Source organism: Seriola aureovittata, chromosome 13 (genome assembly GCF_021018895.1).
Source record: "Seriola aureovittata isolate HTS-2021-v1 ecotype China chromosome 13, ASM2101889v1, whole genome shotgun sequence".
In the NCBI taxonomy this organism is placed as follows: domain Eukaryota; kingdom Metazoa; phylum Chordata; class Actinopteri; order Carangiformes; family Carangidae; genus Seriola; species Seriola aureovittata.
This window is the reverse complement of record NC_079376.1, coordinates 3,506,937-3,522,704: the sequence shown is the minus strand read 5'-3', so window position 1 is coordinate 3,522,704 and position 15,768 is coordinate 3,506,937. Positions and strand designations below refer to the sequence as shown.

At 38.9% G+C, this 15,768-nt stretch overlaps 1 gene segment (V, D, J or C); it reads left to right on the top strand.

The window, feature by feature from the left end:
• The first annotated feature begins 1,836 nt into the window (after nt 1-1,836).
• LOC130180342 (T cell receptor beta variable 29-1-like) lies at nt 1,837-2,538 on the top strand. The segment is given in 2 exon segments: nt 1,837-1,964; nt 2,204-2,538. Coding segments are annotated over 2 exon segments (390 nt in total).
• Nucleotides 2,539-15,768: the final 13,230 nt, after the last annotated feature.

Sequence of the window (15,768 nt, the reverse complement as noted above, 5' to 3'; positions counted from 1 at the left end):
CCAGCTGCTGCCGCGTGGGGGCTCCACATCTGTAGACACCAGAGTCTGCAAACTTCAGGTGCCAACTGTCAGGCTGCCATCTGCTGGATAAACCTGCAACACGGCAGTCAGTCAAAAGCTATAATAAAATTAAGATGCAAACTTCTGAGCCTTGATTTCATGCATGTAATGTCTTTGAATCACATTTAGACAAAAGAGTAGAAGGGGAATTTGATAGCTCTTAATAAGGCATAATTTACAACTCCATTAAGTCTACAGTTGTGAATATTAACAACATAATTTGCAGATAATTTCTGAGGTTCTGTGATCAAATTGTTCATTCGAGGGATTTTCCTGGTGAACAAAAGAGCTAGTACAAAAGACAGAATCAAGCCGTACATTTTATGTTTCACAATCATAAGACACTCCTGCAAACTGCTGCACTCATCTGAAGTTACGGTCACCTATTGTTTTTGTAAACTGAAAAATCAAGGCCCAACTTCACAAAGCTTTTACTTATTGAATGCACCTATAGAATTTTTCGCACCAACAGGGGGAGTAATAAAACTAATGTAGATAACTGACATCACCCTGTTCACTACACAAGTGTTGCTGAACTGACAAGACCAGAACGAAAAGCTAACAGCAGAAGGTCACATCATCTTTAACATCATGTTTCTACTCTTATCTTTAGCAATTGATGTTCGTCTCGCTCCTTTAAAAATGTATATAATTAAGAACACAACTAAATACAGCATGTCACACAATATAGCCTGGCCTCTCAAGCTTGTCAGTGTTAACCGGTCAGAATTAAAATGAATGTACTGTGATGTACTGTGGGGGAACCCCAAGTACCACTTATACTACCATATACCTTGAATGAACAGGAATATTTCAATACAGCAACTCACAGGATCACATCACAAAACACAATGAAACCTACCAGTTGCAGCTCTTTGTATCAACTAAGTTTCTGTCAGAACATGGATATTATCATTATACAAGGCCTCCTCAGGTGGTCCGTCTGTTTGCTGTGGACCGCAGGTAATTACCAATAAGATCAACTGTGGACTGTTCTCATGTTTTTGCTGCCATTAGAATTGAATGGGATTTCATAATCTAGCACTATTATTTTATTATGTTATCCTTTATTGTTAAACATATAGGGATTATTGATGGGAGTGATGTCACCCAGACCCCCATACTGTGGAAAGACAAGGGTGACAATGCAACAGTGGAATGCAGCCACACCAAGGGTGATGGCTACTACCAGATGTACTGGTACAGACAGCTGCTACACAGCAAAAACTGCAAAGATAAAATGTTCTCTAGCGGAAATTTTTGTTGTTATGTACACACATAGGTCTAACTGGTGGGAGTGATGTCACGCAGACCCCCATCCTGTGGAAAAACAAGGGTGACAATGCAACAATGCACTTCAACTACACCAAGGGTGATTTTTACTACCAGATGTACTGGTACAGACAGCTGCCAGGAGAAACCATGAAACTAATTGTGTTCACAACAAAAGCTAAAAAAGATCACAACTTCTGAGATTTCAGGAAAGAGAAATTCTTAGCCACCAAACCTGACGCTCACAGTGGGACATTCACAGTGAAGAACCTGGAGCCAGGAGATTAAGGCTTGTATTTCTGTGCTGTGAGTCAACAAAGTGATACAGACACATGTGAAAGCTGAACAAAACCCCAGAGCATTTTTAACAACTGTTACCAAATATGTAACGTACTATATGGGAACCTCGAGTACCACAAACACTCCAAGTCACACTTTGAGTCCTTGTGTGGATTTTAATAGACAACAACAAGATCAGAGAACATCACACAGTACAAGACACTCCCACCTGCAACTCTTCATATCTCTGTAACTACACTGACAGTCAGGTACAGTAGGAAACTTGGATCTTTAGAACATGAACATCCAACATGTTCTGCTCAGCTTGTTACCAGTTCTGCTCTGGAACAAAGGTAAACATCTAGGGTTGGTTAAATTTGTTTTAATACAATGAGACATGTTCCACTGTTGTGTATTACTATTCACACATTTAAAAACAACAAACCTTTTATTTATTTGTCATTGGCATTAAATTATTAATTTTTCAAAGAATTTTGTGAACTCTTTTTTAAGGGTTGCCAGCAGATGTGAACAGTTTAAAAATGGTGTGAGAATTGAAATATTCATTACTTTTATTTGCTGTTGTAAACAGGTTTTATTGATGGGAGTGATGTCAACCAGACCCCCATACTGTGGAAAAACAAGGGTGACAATGCAACAATACACTGCAACCACACAAAGGGTTTTGACTACTTCCAGATGTACTGGTACAGACAGCTACCTGGAGAAAATATCAAACTAATTGTGTTCACAACAACAGCTAAACCAGATCACGACTTTGGAGATTTCGACAAAAAGAAATTCTCAGCCACTAAACCTGATGCTGAGAGCGGGACATTCACAGTGGAGAATCTGGAGCCAGGAGATCAAGGCTTGTATTTCTGCGCTGTGAGTCAACACAGTGATACAGACACATGTGAAAGCTGAACAAAAACCCCAGATACTCCTGTACAGTAGGGGGACCTTGAGCACAATCACAGATCATCATACATTAGTGACACTCCCATATTCAACCCTTCATATCTCTGTTGTTACGTCACACCTCCCCTCACATAGACTGACAGTGGCTCACATCCAAGTTCATTTTCTTCAGAGCAGAATGATGATCACAGCTGGTCTGATCAAACTCTCTGCAGCTCTGCTCTGTGTCGTAGGTACTGTACATTATGACTCTGAGGACTGAGGGGAGAAAATGTCACTTTGTCTTTTCTTGTAGCAGATATGAATTAGTAGTAATAAAATATTAATGATTTAATTATGATCATTTGTCTACATGACTAAACTGAGTCACATTTTCCCCTACAGGTCTCACTGATGGGAGTGATGTCACACAGACTCCTCTGCTATTGGGGGATGAGGGTCAGTCTGCCACAATGAACTGCAGTCACAATAAGGGCAGTACATATCGAGAGATGTACTGGTACAGACAGCTGCCAGGGGAGGGAATAAAGCAAATAGTTTTCACAACTGCATACAGTGCTCATGAATATGAAAAAGGCTTCAATCAGGACAGATTCCCAGCACAGAAGAGCAATGCTGAGACTGGATCTTTGACTGTGGAGAAGCTGCTGCCTGAAGACAGTGGGGTGTATTTTTGTGCTGTGAGTCAACACAGTGATACAGGTGACTTAGACAGCTGCACAAATACCCAACGGTTGTGTCCAGGGCTGTAAACTAACTTTTTGGCTCACCTGCCAAGGGGACCGGTAGATGAAAAAATCTACCGGCCAAGTAAATTTTTTACCGGCCAAGTAATAAATTGCCTCTTTTTGTTACATATACATCTGTTTCAGTACTTTTCATTGAGATAACAGTATTATATAGCGATATATATATTAGGAAAGAGACCAAAATATTATTCAAAATACATTTTTAATATTTTGAATATTCAAAACATTGCGAACATGGGCAGTGCCAGTACCAGTTAACCTCCTGTTCTGATAACAAATGATAATAACAAAATTCAAGGAAAATTAAAAAAAAAATAGAACAGAACAAAGTGGATCAGTGCATGATCTTTGGTCTCTTCTGATAAAGACGTCAGAGCAGTCACGGCAGGATGAGTGAAGAGATGCTCGGACTGAGCCCGAGACACTGATTTGCAAACAGCGTGACATTTTTCTTCCTTCGTGCTCTCGGATGGTCTCGAGTTTCATCGTTTTATTGCCAACCACAAATTAATTGGTGCGCTGCTTTCTCCTCTATACTCTTTCTTTTTGGGTCACTCACACCGGGTATGTGCCTCCACATTGCTGCGCCGGAACAACACTGCGCGGGCTGGTTGTGACGCGTGGAGGCTGATTTATACTACTGCGTCAAGTCGACGCCGTCACGACGCAGAGCCTCTGCGTCGACGTGAACCCCCGACACAGAGCCTCTGCGTCCGTCAACGTGCACCTCCAAAAATGTCTAGGCATTTTATCGCAGCAATGTTTTGCTATATTGTGACAAACACTTACCTGCCCCATGGCATGTAGCCCTCCAAAATTAAGTCGCCAGGGGAATATTTTAGTCGCATTTGGCGAGTGGCGACCGTTAGTTTACAGCCCTGGTTGTGTCACAGTGAATTGAGTTAAACAACCCTCTTAATGGACTGTAGAGGGAACTACACACAAATGGTTACACTTCTCTTCGGACAAGAGGAAGAAAATATTAAAATACACACTTGACTTTTTATCATTTCTTTTAGATTGATTTTCATGTTATTATTTCCTGTGCAACATTGCATTATGACTATTATGCTATCTTATTTCTCCCTATGCATGAGAATCTGTCTTAAAATTGATTTCAATTTAAACGAGAAAATAAACAGTGATTCCACTATCAACTGTATATTTTGAGAAACCTGAGAATATGTAATTTTATTTTATTTTCATCATATTACAGTTATATTTGTTGCTGTTGTATTTTCCTTTTTACTTGAGAGTGTCAATTGCATGACCTCTACAAAACAAATTAAATTAATACTTTTCTTTAATTAATGTGTCAAGATTCATTCCTTTTGAATGTGTACAAAATGTAATCCCTTATTTGAATGGTGTTTTTGAACTTCCTGTTTTACTGTTTGTTGTCTACACACTGAATTTTACTTAACATTAAAATAATCAAGCTGGTGTTTTGTCACATTTTCAAATTTAAGGCCCTACTTGATGGTCACAAATACAGTATTCTATTCTGTGAAAAACTCAGCAACTATAGATGACTGGATATTGAAAATTAAATATGATATCTATAAACCACCATCACCCCTCTGTATACTGCCAAAGATTATGACTAGCACCTGGAACAAACCACACTCAAGGATCTCTTTATTACACTTGCTGCAGTCTAATCCTCCATTGACCTCCTCTGCTTGACAGTGTTACTGATCTGAATATACTCTCAAGAACTACTTTAATCCCATCGGCATTTGACTGTCAGTTTGGGTTATTATACGGCAGCTAAGAAGACCAGAGGTTGTCACACACTGCAGAAACACACCTACATGCAACTCCTCATATCTCAGTAACTGCACTGATCGATTACATATGAGACTAAGTTTTAGAACATGGACATTAACACACACAGTCTCCTCAGCTTGTTGGTATTTGTGCTCTGGATAAAAGATAAAGTAGTAAGTAGTGAGATTGGCTTTTTTTTCAGCGATCAGAAGGTGATACAGGTTTTAAAATAGTCTTATGTATGCAAGATAAAATGTTAACCTGTGGGAACGTTTACTGTCACACACAGGTCTAACTGGTGGGAGTGACGTCCGAGGGTGACAACGCAACAATAGAATGCAGCCACTCCAAGGGTGATGGCTACACCCAGATGTACTGGTACAGACAGCTGCCTGGACAAACTATGAAGCTAGTAGTGTTCACAACAGTCAGCAGAGAAAATCACGACTTTGGAGATTTCAGCAAAGGGAAATTTTCAGCCACCAAGCCTGATGATAACAGCAGGACATGCACAGTGAGGAATCTGTAGTCAGAAGATAAAAGCTTGTATTTCTGTGCTGTGAGCCAACACAGTGATACAGACACATGTGAAAGCTGAACAATATCTCCAACTGTTACAAGTTTCTCCTGTACTGTAGGGGGACGACAAGTACCACAAATTCTTCCAGTTACACTCTCTGGGTTTTGACACAGAAGCCGGCAGGATCACAGAACAAAGATATGACACACCTACTTGCAGATTTTTAGATCTCCAACTGTTACAGCAGTGATATATTAGAACAGTTGCAGTCTCTGAATTGTAAAACAAAAGCAAAGGTGCTGACTACTTCCAGATATACTGGTACACACAGCTGCCAGGAGAAGCAATGAAACAAAGTGTATTCACGATTGTAGACATAAAACCACTGGACTCACTCACTGAACCCTAAGTACACTTAATGAATGACTGTAAGATATGGATATATATAATTGCACTACCAAAAGTATGTATAGATTATATTGTAAAACCTTAAAAAAGATCAATACTCAAATATTGAGTGTTCAAGCATCAACTAAAATGTATTAACATAATTATTTGAGAATGCATCTGTCACAAGCTAACAAACAGCATATCAAAATGTCATCACATTTTATATATAACAAGTTATAAAAGGAAAATCTTGCTTGAAAATCTTGATTTAATACACAGGCCAACACTAGACAGCCACTATGTCTAAGCTACATATGCTTTCTCATGCTGTAAATTACAAGATATAAATACTGTTTTTTTTTTTTCTTTTAATGTTTCTAAGTGAAGTGGTAAAATTCATCTGATAATATTCTAAATTATTTCCGAATTAGAAACACAAAAGTGCTTGTTTTACGTTGAGAAGTAAGTATCTTCTACATATCTATGCTAACAGTATGTATATATTTTTTATAGACTGATTGGAGCATTCATAAAATGGTTTTAGCACCGTAAACAAAACACCGTAATGTACATTAAACAAGTATTTTCAGGGAAAAAAGTAAAACCTTCAAAATAACAAACTGATTGTCTGAATTCAGACACAGAGCTGGACATGAAACAAATAAATATAATACACTCCACTGTACTGTCATAGAAGTGTTTCAGGGTTCATTTCAGGCCTGTGTTATTTTGTTGCCGTTCATAAGGTGGCAGTACAGTACAGCCATAGGGTATAGTCGCAGTCCAAGAAGAGGACGTTGCATTAAGACACCACCCACTTAAATAATGTTTGTTTTCCTGATGGGACGGGTTATAAAGACACAGAGCTGTGAGTATTCAGTAGAACTGCAAATATACTGATGAAAACACAGTATCGCTAACAGCAATGTTCTTAAAGTCAGTCATGAAACACAACAAGATGATCACCGCCTTCTCCATAACCTTTAATATCATACTGGTGTCAGGTAATGTAAGAAAATGGTTTTCATCTTGTATTCACACGTTATCTTCTAAAACTCCTGTTGGGTGTTTACTTTTACATTCATGAAGATTCACCCTCATCACGTTCCATGAAATGTTTATTGTTGTGTGGTTTTTGTTGACGATTTCTCTACAGGTTCCTCACTCAGTGACAAAGTCCACCAGAGTCCAGTCCACATTTACAAGGAACCTGGAAAAAAGGCCCAAATCAGCTGTTCACACAGTATCAAAAGCTATGATCAAATCTTCTGGTACAAACAATCAAAGAATAAAAAACTGCTGCTCCTGGGATACATGTATTTAAACATTGAATATCGAGAGCCAGGACTGGATGTCAAGATAGATGGGAGTACAAATAAAGACAAGACCTGCACATTAACAACTGAAGAACTCAGTCTCAATGACAGTGCAATGTACTTCTGTGCTGCTCGTTACCACAGTGCTACAAATCACTGCTCCTCAGTACAAATACCTCCTCATCACATTTTTTCATCAGCTCAATGCGCCATACACCTGTGTCCCTTCCTCTCATTAGATGGCAGTATATCATCATTCAGAATTTTATACTGAACCGGTGGTGTTTTGTGGGGGTTGACGTGATGGTTATAACGATAAGAGGAGGAAGAAGCACTATGACACCAGGCACCTACCGAGCTCAAGTTTATTTGGCTAATATGAGAGTTTAAGGAGGTTGGAAATAATCGTATCAGCTGATACCCTGAAGAAAACACAATAATTCAAAGGAACAAGGTTTAAACAAAAACTCAGAGAAAACAAAATGATTGTCCTATTCTTGTATTTCCTAAGCAACACTATTCTGGTTTCAGGTAATATCAAAAATATTTTGACAACTTTTTGAAAGGTAAAAGAACTATTTATAGATTTGCATGTGTACAGCCAGTCTTCCATAGTGCTGATATTTCAGCTCTGTTACTACATTTTTAACATTTTGTGTTTTTCACTTCATCAGTGTTTAAGCTCATGTTGTATTTTGTTTGATGCTTTGTTGATAATTTTTCCACAGGTTCCTCTCTCGCTGTTCACACAGTGATAACAACTATAATCAAATCCTCTGGTACAAGCCGTCAAACAGACAACTACAGCTCCTGGGATACTTGTTTGCAAACAGTGGAAACACTGAAGATGGAGTGGATGTAAAGATAGAGGGGGGTGCAAATAAAGGAGAGACCTGCACATTAACAATAGAAAGAATGAACAGTAGAGCAGTGTACTTCTGTGCTGCTAGTTACCACAGTGCTACACATCACTGCTCCTCAGTACAAAAACGTTTACTGTATTACAGCTCACATCTCCTTACACCTGGAATAAGCCATTTTAACCAATGTGGGTCTTTCTTCTGATTAAGATCTGAGATTATAATGGGAGGTCCTTTCTATGGAGCCATGCTGTTGACATCACACCTCCCATTATAAAAAGCAGCCTCTGACATTCAGTGTCTGTTGTGGCTCCATCTCATCTTATCAGAATCATGATGGCTCGAATACTCATCACATTTGCAGTCTCGTCTCTATGGTTTCAAGGTACAAGAACAAAAATTTATTTTTCTTCAGTGTGAGAGAGTGTACAGTTTATTAATATTGAGGTATTTATGAACATGGTAGCAGGCTGATGGAGAGCTACATGTAGTGTCTAATTCTGACAACAAAACTGGGCTGAGAATCATTCAGTAGGAGAGGACGTAATGTTTTTAATCTTTTCAAATGTCTACACGTGATACACAACGCAAATTACTGTGAGCATTTAAAAAACAATCAGTGCAGAAAAACGCTAAAAACATATTTAATAGAAGTTTAACTTAACATTTTTCACCTAAAGGGAATACAAATCATATTTGAATTTTGTATTTTCTCCACACAGTTCACTGCCAGGATGTGACCCAACACCCTGCAGTCAGCTGGAATTATCAGTCCAAATCTGCAGAGATGAACTGCAGCCACAACAAAGATATTACTTATACCCAGATGTACTGGTACAGGCAGCGTCCAGGGGAGACCATGACGCATATTGTCTACACAGTTTATGAAGGGGCCCCAGATTATGGACAGAAGAATCAAACCAAATACTTAGCTACCAAAGAAAACATAGAGAGCGGGGCCCTTACTGTGAAAAGCTTGCAGCTGGAGGACAGTGGTGTGTATTTTTGTGCTGTCAGCAAACACAGTGATGTGAGAAGTATCAACAGCTGAACAAAAACTCCTTGCCAATAAATTTGGTGTATCAGAAGCCTTATTTTGACTTTTATATATTCCCAGTAGGTGGTGCTGGAGCTCCAGATATACTCTTCAGCTCAACACACACAACACCTACACCTAATGTACTTAATGTTCTTCGTTCAAACTCCTTCAGCTGTTCCTGGAAAACCTTTCATGACTAACTCCAGGGTGATGCTTTGGCACCAGCGCTCACAGCTATGAAACTCATTAGAGATATGAACTTCAAAACTGTCAACATGGAATATAGTCCAGTGGCGATTGCTCTAAGACTGCAAAGGAAGCTCAGCTTCCCCTAAAATGTCAACAAAATAATTGGTCAAATATGTGCTGTTGTATGTACATTTCATTGACTAAATATAGAATATAGCTAGAACACGTTCATCTTTTGTTCAGAGTCAGCTACTTATCCAAGGTAACCGACACGACTTTTTCTCATTCATCCCCGCAGCGCCACAGTGCTTTACACAGTGTAGACGCCGAGCGTCTACTGACTTCAATGGGGAAGCAGAGAGTGGGTTGTTCCACTGCAGCGAAACTAGGCGGTCATTGGATAAATGCTGGGCTTTGTCCCGCCCATTGGACGCTCAGCGTCTCTGGGGGTCTATGGGACAGTGGGCTGGCCCGGACGCTCGGCTTCTGCATGATGATTGGATGATCTGTCTGAGGCTGAGTCCCTTTTTGATTGACAGCGAAATGAGCAAATCAGCAATCTTGAAGTATAAGCATCCACCAGAGCAGTTTTCAAGTTTTTCATTCTGATGTTCGGAGTTGATCTGGAGACGTTACTGATCCTCAGCGACTTTGTCTTTGTTAAAAACGACTAGCGTTGTGTTTGGCGACTCTCTTCTGTCACTCTGTGAATTAACATATAAATAAACGGACACATTTTATGATGTAGGTCGAAAAATGAGCTTCCCATCCTTATAAGACCAGCAGCCGCCACTGATATAGTCATATAATAAAGATTTGTGGATAAAAGCACAGCTCATTATGGTGTAATCAGCTCTGAATGCTGTCTGTTCTTTCTCTTTCAATATAACAACTACTGTAATTCTTACCACCATTTACAATTTGAACAGGCCCCTCCCAACCACCTGTTCCTGATTTGATGGTATGATATTTGCCAGCCTATGCACAGTACAAGTGTTATTTAACAACCCTTTCCTGTTCAAGCCTCACTAGACTCAGAGACATCAGTTGATGTCTGTTGCTAATGGTGAGAGTCAGTGTGATCACATGTCGGTAGCCAGCAATTTAATTTAAAACTGTGAGACACAGATTGGCATGCTATCTTAAGACTTGTGAGCAACTGTTCCTGTTGTGTTTTGTTGAGGGAGCCAAAATGATATGTTTTCTCTTCTTTTGTTGCCTAGCAGGTAATAACTTGTTCAAATATAATGAGTTAATATGAATGTGAAAATGGTTCTCATTTTAAGTTTAATTCCTTACTTCTCTTTTTTTAGGTGTTTGTCTGGGACTTGAGGTGCATCAGTCTCCCTCTGATCTCATCGCACAACCTGATGACAAGGTGCAGATTTTCTGCAGCCATGATAAATCAGACTACAGGGTGATGCTCTGGTATCAGCGCTCACCTGGAGACACAGCTATGAAACTCATTGGATATTTGCAATACAAGGACGTCAACATGGAAGAGTCATATATGAGGGACTTTAATATGTCTGGAGATTTGAGTGTAAATACAATAAAGAATGGCTCTCTTATATTCAAACTTCTAGCACAAGAGCACAGCGCAGTTTACTACTGTGCAGCTAGCAAAGCACGCTGACAGAAATCCCCTCTGAACTTAACAAAAACCCTGCACAATCTTTTATCATCAGTGGTTTTGAATAAGACACTGAGTAAACTGCTTACAGACACCTGTTTTTGTGGTTGTATTTTAGTTTGATGCAATCATATCATAAGCTAATGTAATTGTGTCTCTATTTATGTTCTGTTCTAAAATATAATGACATCTGTCACAAAAATCCAACCTCTCTGAGGGGGCAAAAATGCAACAAAATAAAGCCAAGCCTTCTTCCTGCATCATCAATTTTCCTTTTTAAATGTGAGAGATCACTAACAACTGATGCTGCATTACATCAATGACATTCAGATCTTTACATGATGATTACATTTCTCTTTTGCCATTTCGGCACAGGTAACAGCTGCTTCACTGTGAAGCGAGAGGTATCGTATTTACATCTTAAATCAATAATCTGTCCATCTCTGCTTACAGCATGTATGTTATCAGTCTCCCTCTGCTCTCATTAGAAAGGCTGTAGAGGATTTCTTCCCCTTTCCTGCACTCATTAACACATAAGCTCGTTATGTTAACAACTTGTTAATTTAGCTTCAACTAAAATCATCTGTCTTTTCTGGATAAAACATTCAGATCAAAGTTTAGTAATATTCCTAAAAGCCAAAGCCTTGAAGGATAAAGGTCATTTGGTGATCATGAATTCTCTTGAATATCAACAATTTCACGCTGGTCAGCTCAGGGAAACTTATGAATTCAACCGAACTTTAAACATAGCATCAAAATTTTACCTGGTTGAAAACCTCTATCATTATAGTGAAGGAGTGATGATGTAAGAGCAGCACCATCCCTATTATTCTTGAATGAAGCACACTTTAGTCAACAGGAAGTATTTCTACACAACAAACACTTTCAGTCACCATGAACTGAAGTTGCTCTACAACAGTCTGTACATCAGCCTGAGCTCAGATTCCTCTGCATCACTTCCTCAAGCTGCTGATCCACAAAGCACAGCAGAGACTGTAGTTGATTCTTCACATTCAACATGACAGCATCTCCTCTCATCATATCCATCATTACTTTGATCTGGATTGGAGGTATTCTACATTGATGAAGACACTTTTAACTCTAAAAAATACTTTCAGACAGAGGAATGTAGAATATTTACATCCTCTTTCTTTCATCCTTTTTGACCCTCCTATTCTTTGGTGTTTTATTCCAAATTAACTGTTTTTAAAAGCTTTATAGTATAAAGGAAGGGCGTTAAAGTGCTACCTAACATTGTTTTTTATACTCTCTTCACAGGTGTTTATCTTAGTAAAGAAAAACAAGTGTTTCAGACTCCAGCTGAACTGTTGGGGAGTCCTAACAGTGTAGTCAACCTGAGTTTAACACATCATATCTCGAGCTATGACACGATACTGTGGTATCAGCGCTCAGTAGAAGACAGTTCTCTAAAGCTGATTGGCTATGTAAGGTACACAAATCCTATGGTTGAGAAAGAATTTGAAGGACACTTTGAAGTGAGTGGAGATGGACAGAAAACAGTTTTTCTTCACATCCTGAACCTGACACACCCTGAAGACAGCGGAGAATACTTTGGAGCAGCAAGTATGCACAGTAATAAAGACAGTGACTCTCTCGAACAAAAACCTCCAGAATGATGCAGCAGATAAGAGCACACCGACAGGAAACCAATGAAACCATGTGGCACAGTCTTCATTATAACAGTTACTTCATTAGGATGTTCTTTGATTCATTACATTGTGGAAATTTAAGAAGTACAAGGAAACAATCAGGAAAATGATGAGAAAATGAATTATTAAATATTGAAAAGATGTAAATTTAATGAGATATGAAAAAATGAAGTGAAGGTTTCCACATATGAACATTTAAGAGGGGTTTGAGAAAAGGAGTTATAGATATGGGGAGAATTTCAACTCATTGTTATGCATATTTTGTAAATAACCCACCCCCCCCACAGCCATAGATGTATAATGTTATCTTTCCCTGTTAAGCTCTCTAATCTACAGATAAAGTGAAAATGATTATTCCACTGTCAAAGCGTTGTTTTAATGTGCTTTGTGTTAAACAGCTTCTCTCAGATGAGTCACGGCTGACAAAAACATAGTCTAAGCTCCTCCTTCCTAATTACACATGCACCTAGCATGCACAGGCTTATTTCACAGCAACATATTTTCATTCTTTTGCATTTTCTTTCAAAGTCACGGTTCAGATTTGAGCAACTACTGAGAACATTAAGACTATATGAGGATTTTCTCCATCCAGTAAAAGAAATGTTTAAAATTTTAGTCATTTTGTTTTTTTCTGTGTTTTTTCTCACAGGTAAGAGTCATGACGTGTGTAATTTCTCACGACACTAATAGGACCTTTCTATTTACCTTCAGTCTTCCTTTATGTCCTCTAGACATTGTGTTATCATCACTTATGATCCAACAGTCACCAGGAAATCTTCTGATAAACTCTGGACAAGAAGAGACCCATCTTGAATGTTACCATGGAGACAACGACTATCCCTACATGCTTTGGTACCAGTACAAGTCAGCAGCAGGAGGCCGAAGGACCATGGACCTCATTGGACTGCTTCATTATGAAAAATCAAACCTAGAGAAGAACTTTGAAGTACGTTTCAACATAACAGGCCATTCAAAGAGCAAAGCCCAGCTTGTCATCTCCAACATAAACCCAGCCGACACTGCAGAGTACTTCTGTGCAGCGAGATAGCACAGTGTTTCAACTCCTCTGGTTCCTTTACAAAAAGCTACTGGCCTATAGTTTCAAACATGCACCTGCATCAAGCCTAACATTGATAAAGAAGTACTGATATTTGTATTTGAGACATCTGTTTTCACATAGCAGCATATTTCAGCTGCTGGAGGTTTTTCCCTCCCTGCTCTGAGAGGACAAACATGACATAGAAGAAATGTCCAAATACACAAAATGTTAAGACAAAAATGCCCAAAGCATGATGTTTGAATACAAAAGAATATAGACTGTACACTGACAAACGTTATTGTGTACCACAGGACTGCAATTACAACTGCTCCCATGACTCCCCAATGCTAATGAGCTTTATTGACTCCTCCTGTCCTGATGTCATTTCCGCCCTTCAGATCTCAAGTGTTAGCTCATCGTATTTTCAGTCATTTTATTTCCTCCTCCAAAGTCAAAATGATCCCAGACATCACCACCTTGACTTTCTTTGTACTCTGGGCTGCAGGTAAAGTTAACACAATATGGTCTCTTCTACATTTTAATCATTTGTAGCTCTGAAGTGAACTTTTGATTTCACCTTTGTTAAAAACATTTTAAAAACATGTAAAGCTACAGCTTATATTAAAGTGATTTAGTAGACATGTTTATCATGTTTTTTGTCTTTCAGGTGTTTCTCAGTCTGTGTTGATCACTCAGTGGCCCCGCTACATCTCCAGGCTTCCCGATGGCTCGGCAGAAATGCACTGCTACCAGAATGACACTGACTATCAATATCTGTACTGGTACAGACAGCTGAGAGGAAAAGATATTCAGTTAGTGGTTTATTTATTAGCTGGCTCTGCAACCTTTGAAGAAGAATTCAAATCTGGTTTTCAGGCAGTGACACTGAAGGAGAAGCAGTGGTCTCTGACAATATCCAGCGTTCAGGAGAAAGATGAGGCTGTTTATCTGTGCGCTGTCTACACAGTGCTGTGGCAGACCTCAGGTCTGTGACAAAAACATACAGCCCAGAAGCTGTTTATTGTTCTGACACCTGATTAACATTAACAATAATCAAATGAAGAAAGAAACCCAACCACATTGTGGAGAAGATGATATCAGTGACTTTTACTGCACGTCATTTCATTTTAGGGCTGCCGCTGAAAATGCGTCAACATGAATACAGTCGTCGGTGCAGGACTTAACAGTGGTATTGTCACAATCTTATACTGCATTACTACATCATTACAAGTTGTTGTTGTTTTCGTCTGTGGCAATGCTGTGCAGTGGTAGCTGACATGTTGCTTTCAAGTTCAGAAGTGGAGGAAGCACCATGACCTTTCACAAGGTGGCGATATATCTTCAGCTAGTGATGTGCAGCCTCAGTAGTGACAAGCTGAGGATAAACTATGACACCGCCCACCTACAGAGCTCAGGTTTATGTTGCTGTCAGGGTTTACTCAAAGAGGAGGTTGGAAATGAATCAGTGTAATAACTGATACATAGAGAATATCTTTTATAGCAACAGCAAAATTATCTCCAACTAAAATAACCAAACACAAAAGGCAACATGAACATCTTATTACTAGGTATTGCATTTAACACTGTGCTTGTTTCAGGTAACGTCATCAACATTTTAACACATTTTAATACATATTTTTAACAGCATCTTATATCATTTTAACTGTGTGCAATCAGGATTATAAAGTGCCGCTATTTTAGCTGTAACTGAATTTCATTACAATTTACCTAATTATTTTGCTGAAATTACTAGTGTTCATTCTTTTATTATTTGTTTATTTGTATGTGTTTATATGTGGTTTCTTTCTGGTTTATGTCTTTTCAACAGGTTCCTCTCTCAATGACCAGGTCCACCAGACTCCAGCTGACATTTACAACAAACAAGGAGAAGCAGCCACAATCACCTGTTCACACAGTATTCAGAGTTACAACCAAATCCTTTGGTACAAGCAATTAAAGAACAAACAGCTACAGCTCCTGGGATATGTATATCTCAGTGATGCTACTCTTGAAGCTGATGCGAATGTCAAAATGGAAGGAAGTGCAAACAAAGACAAGAAC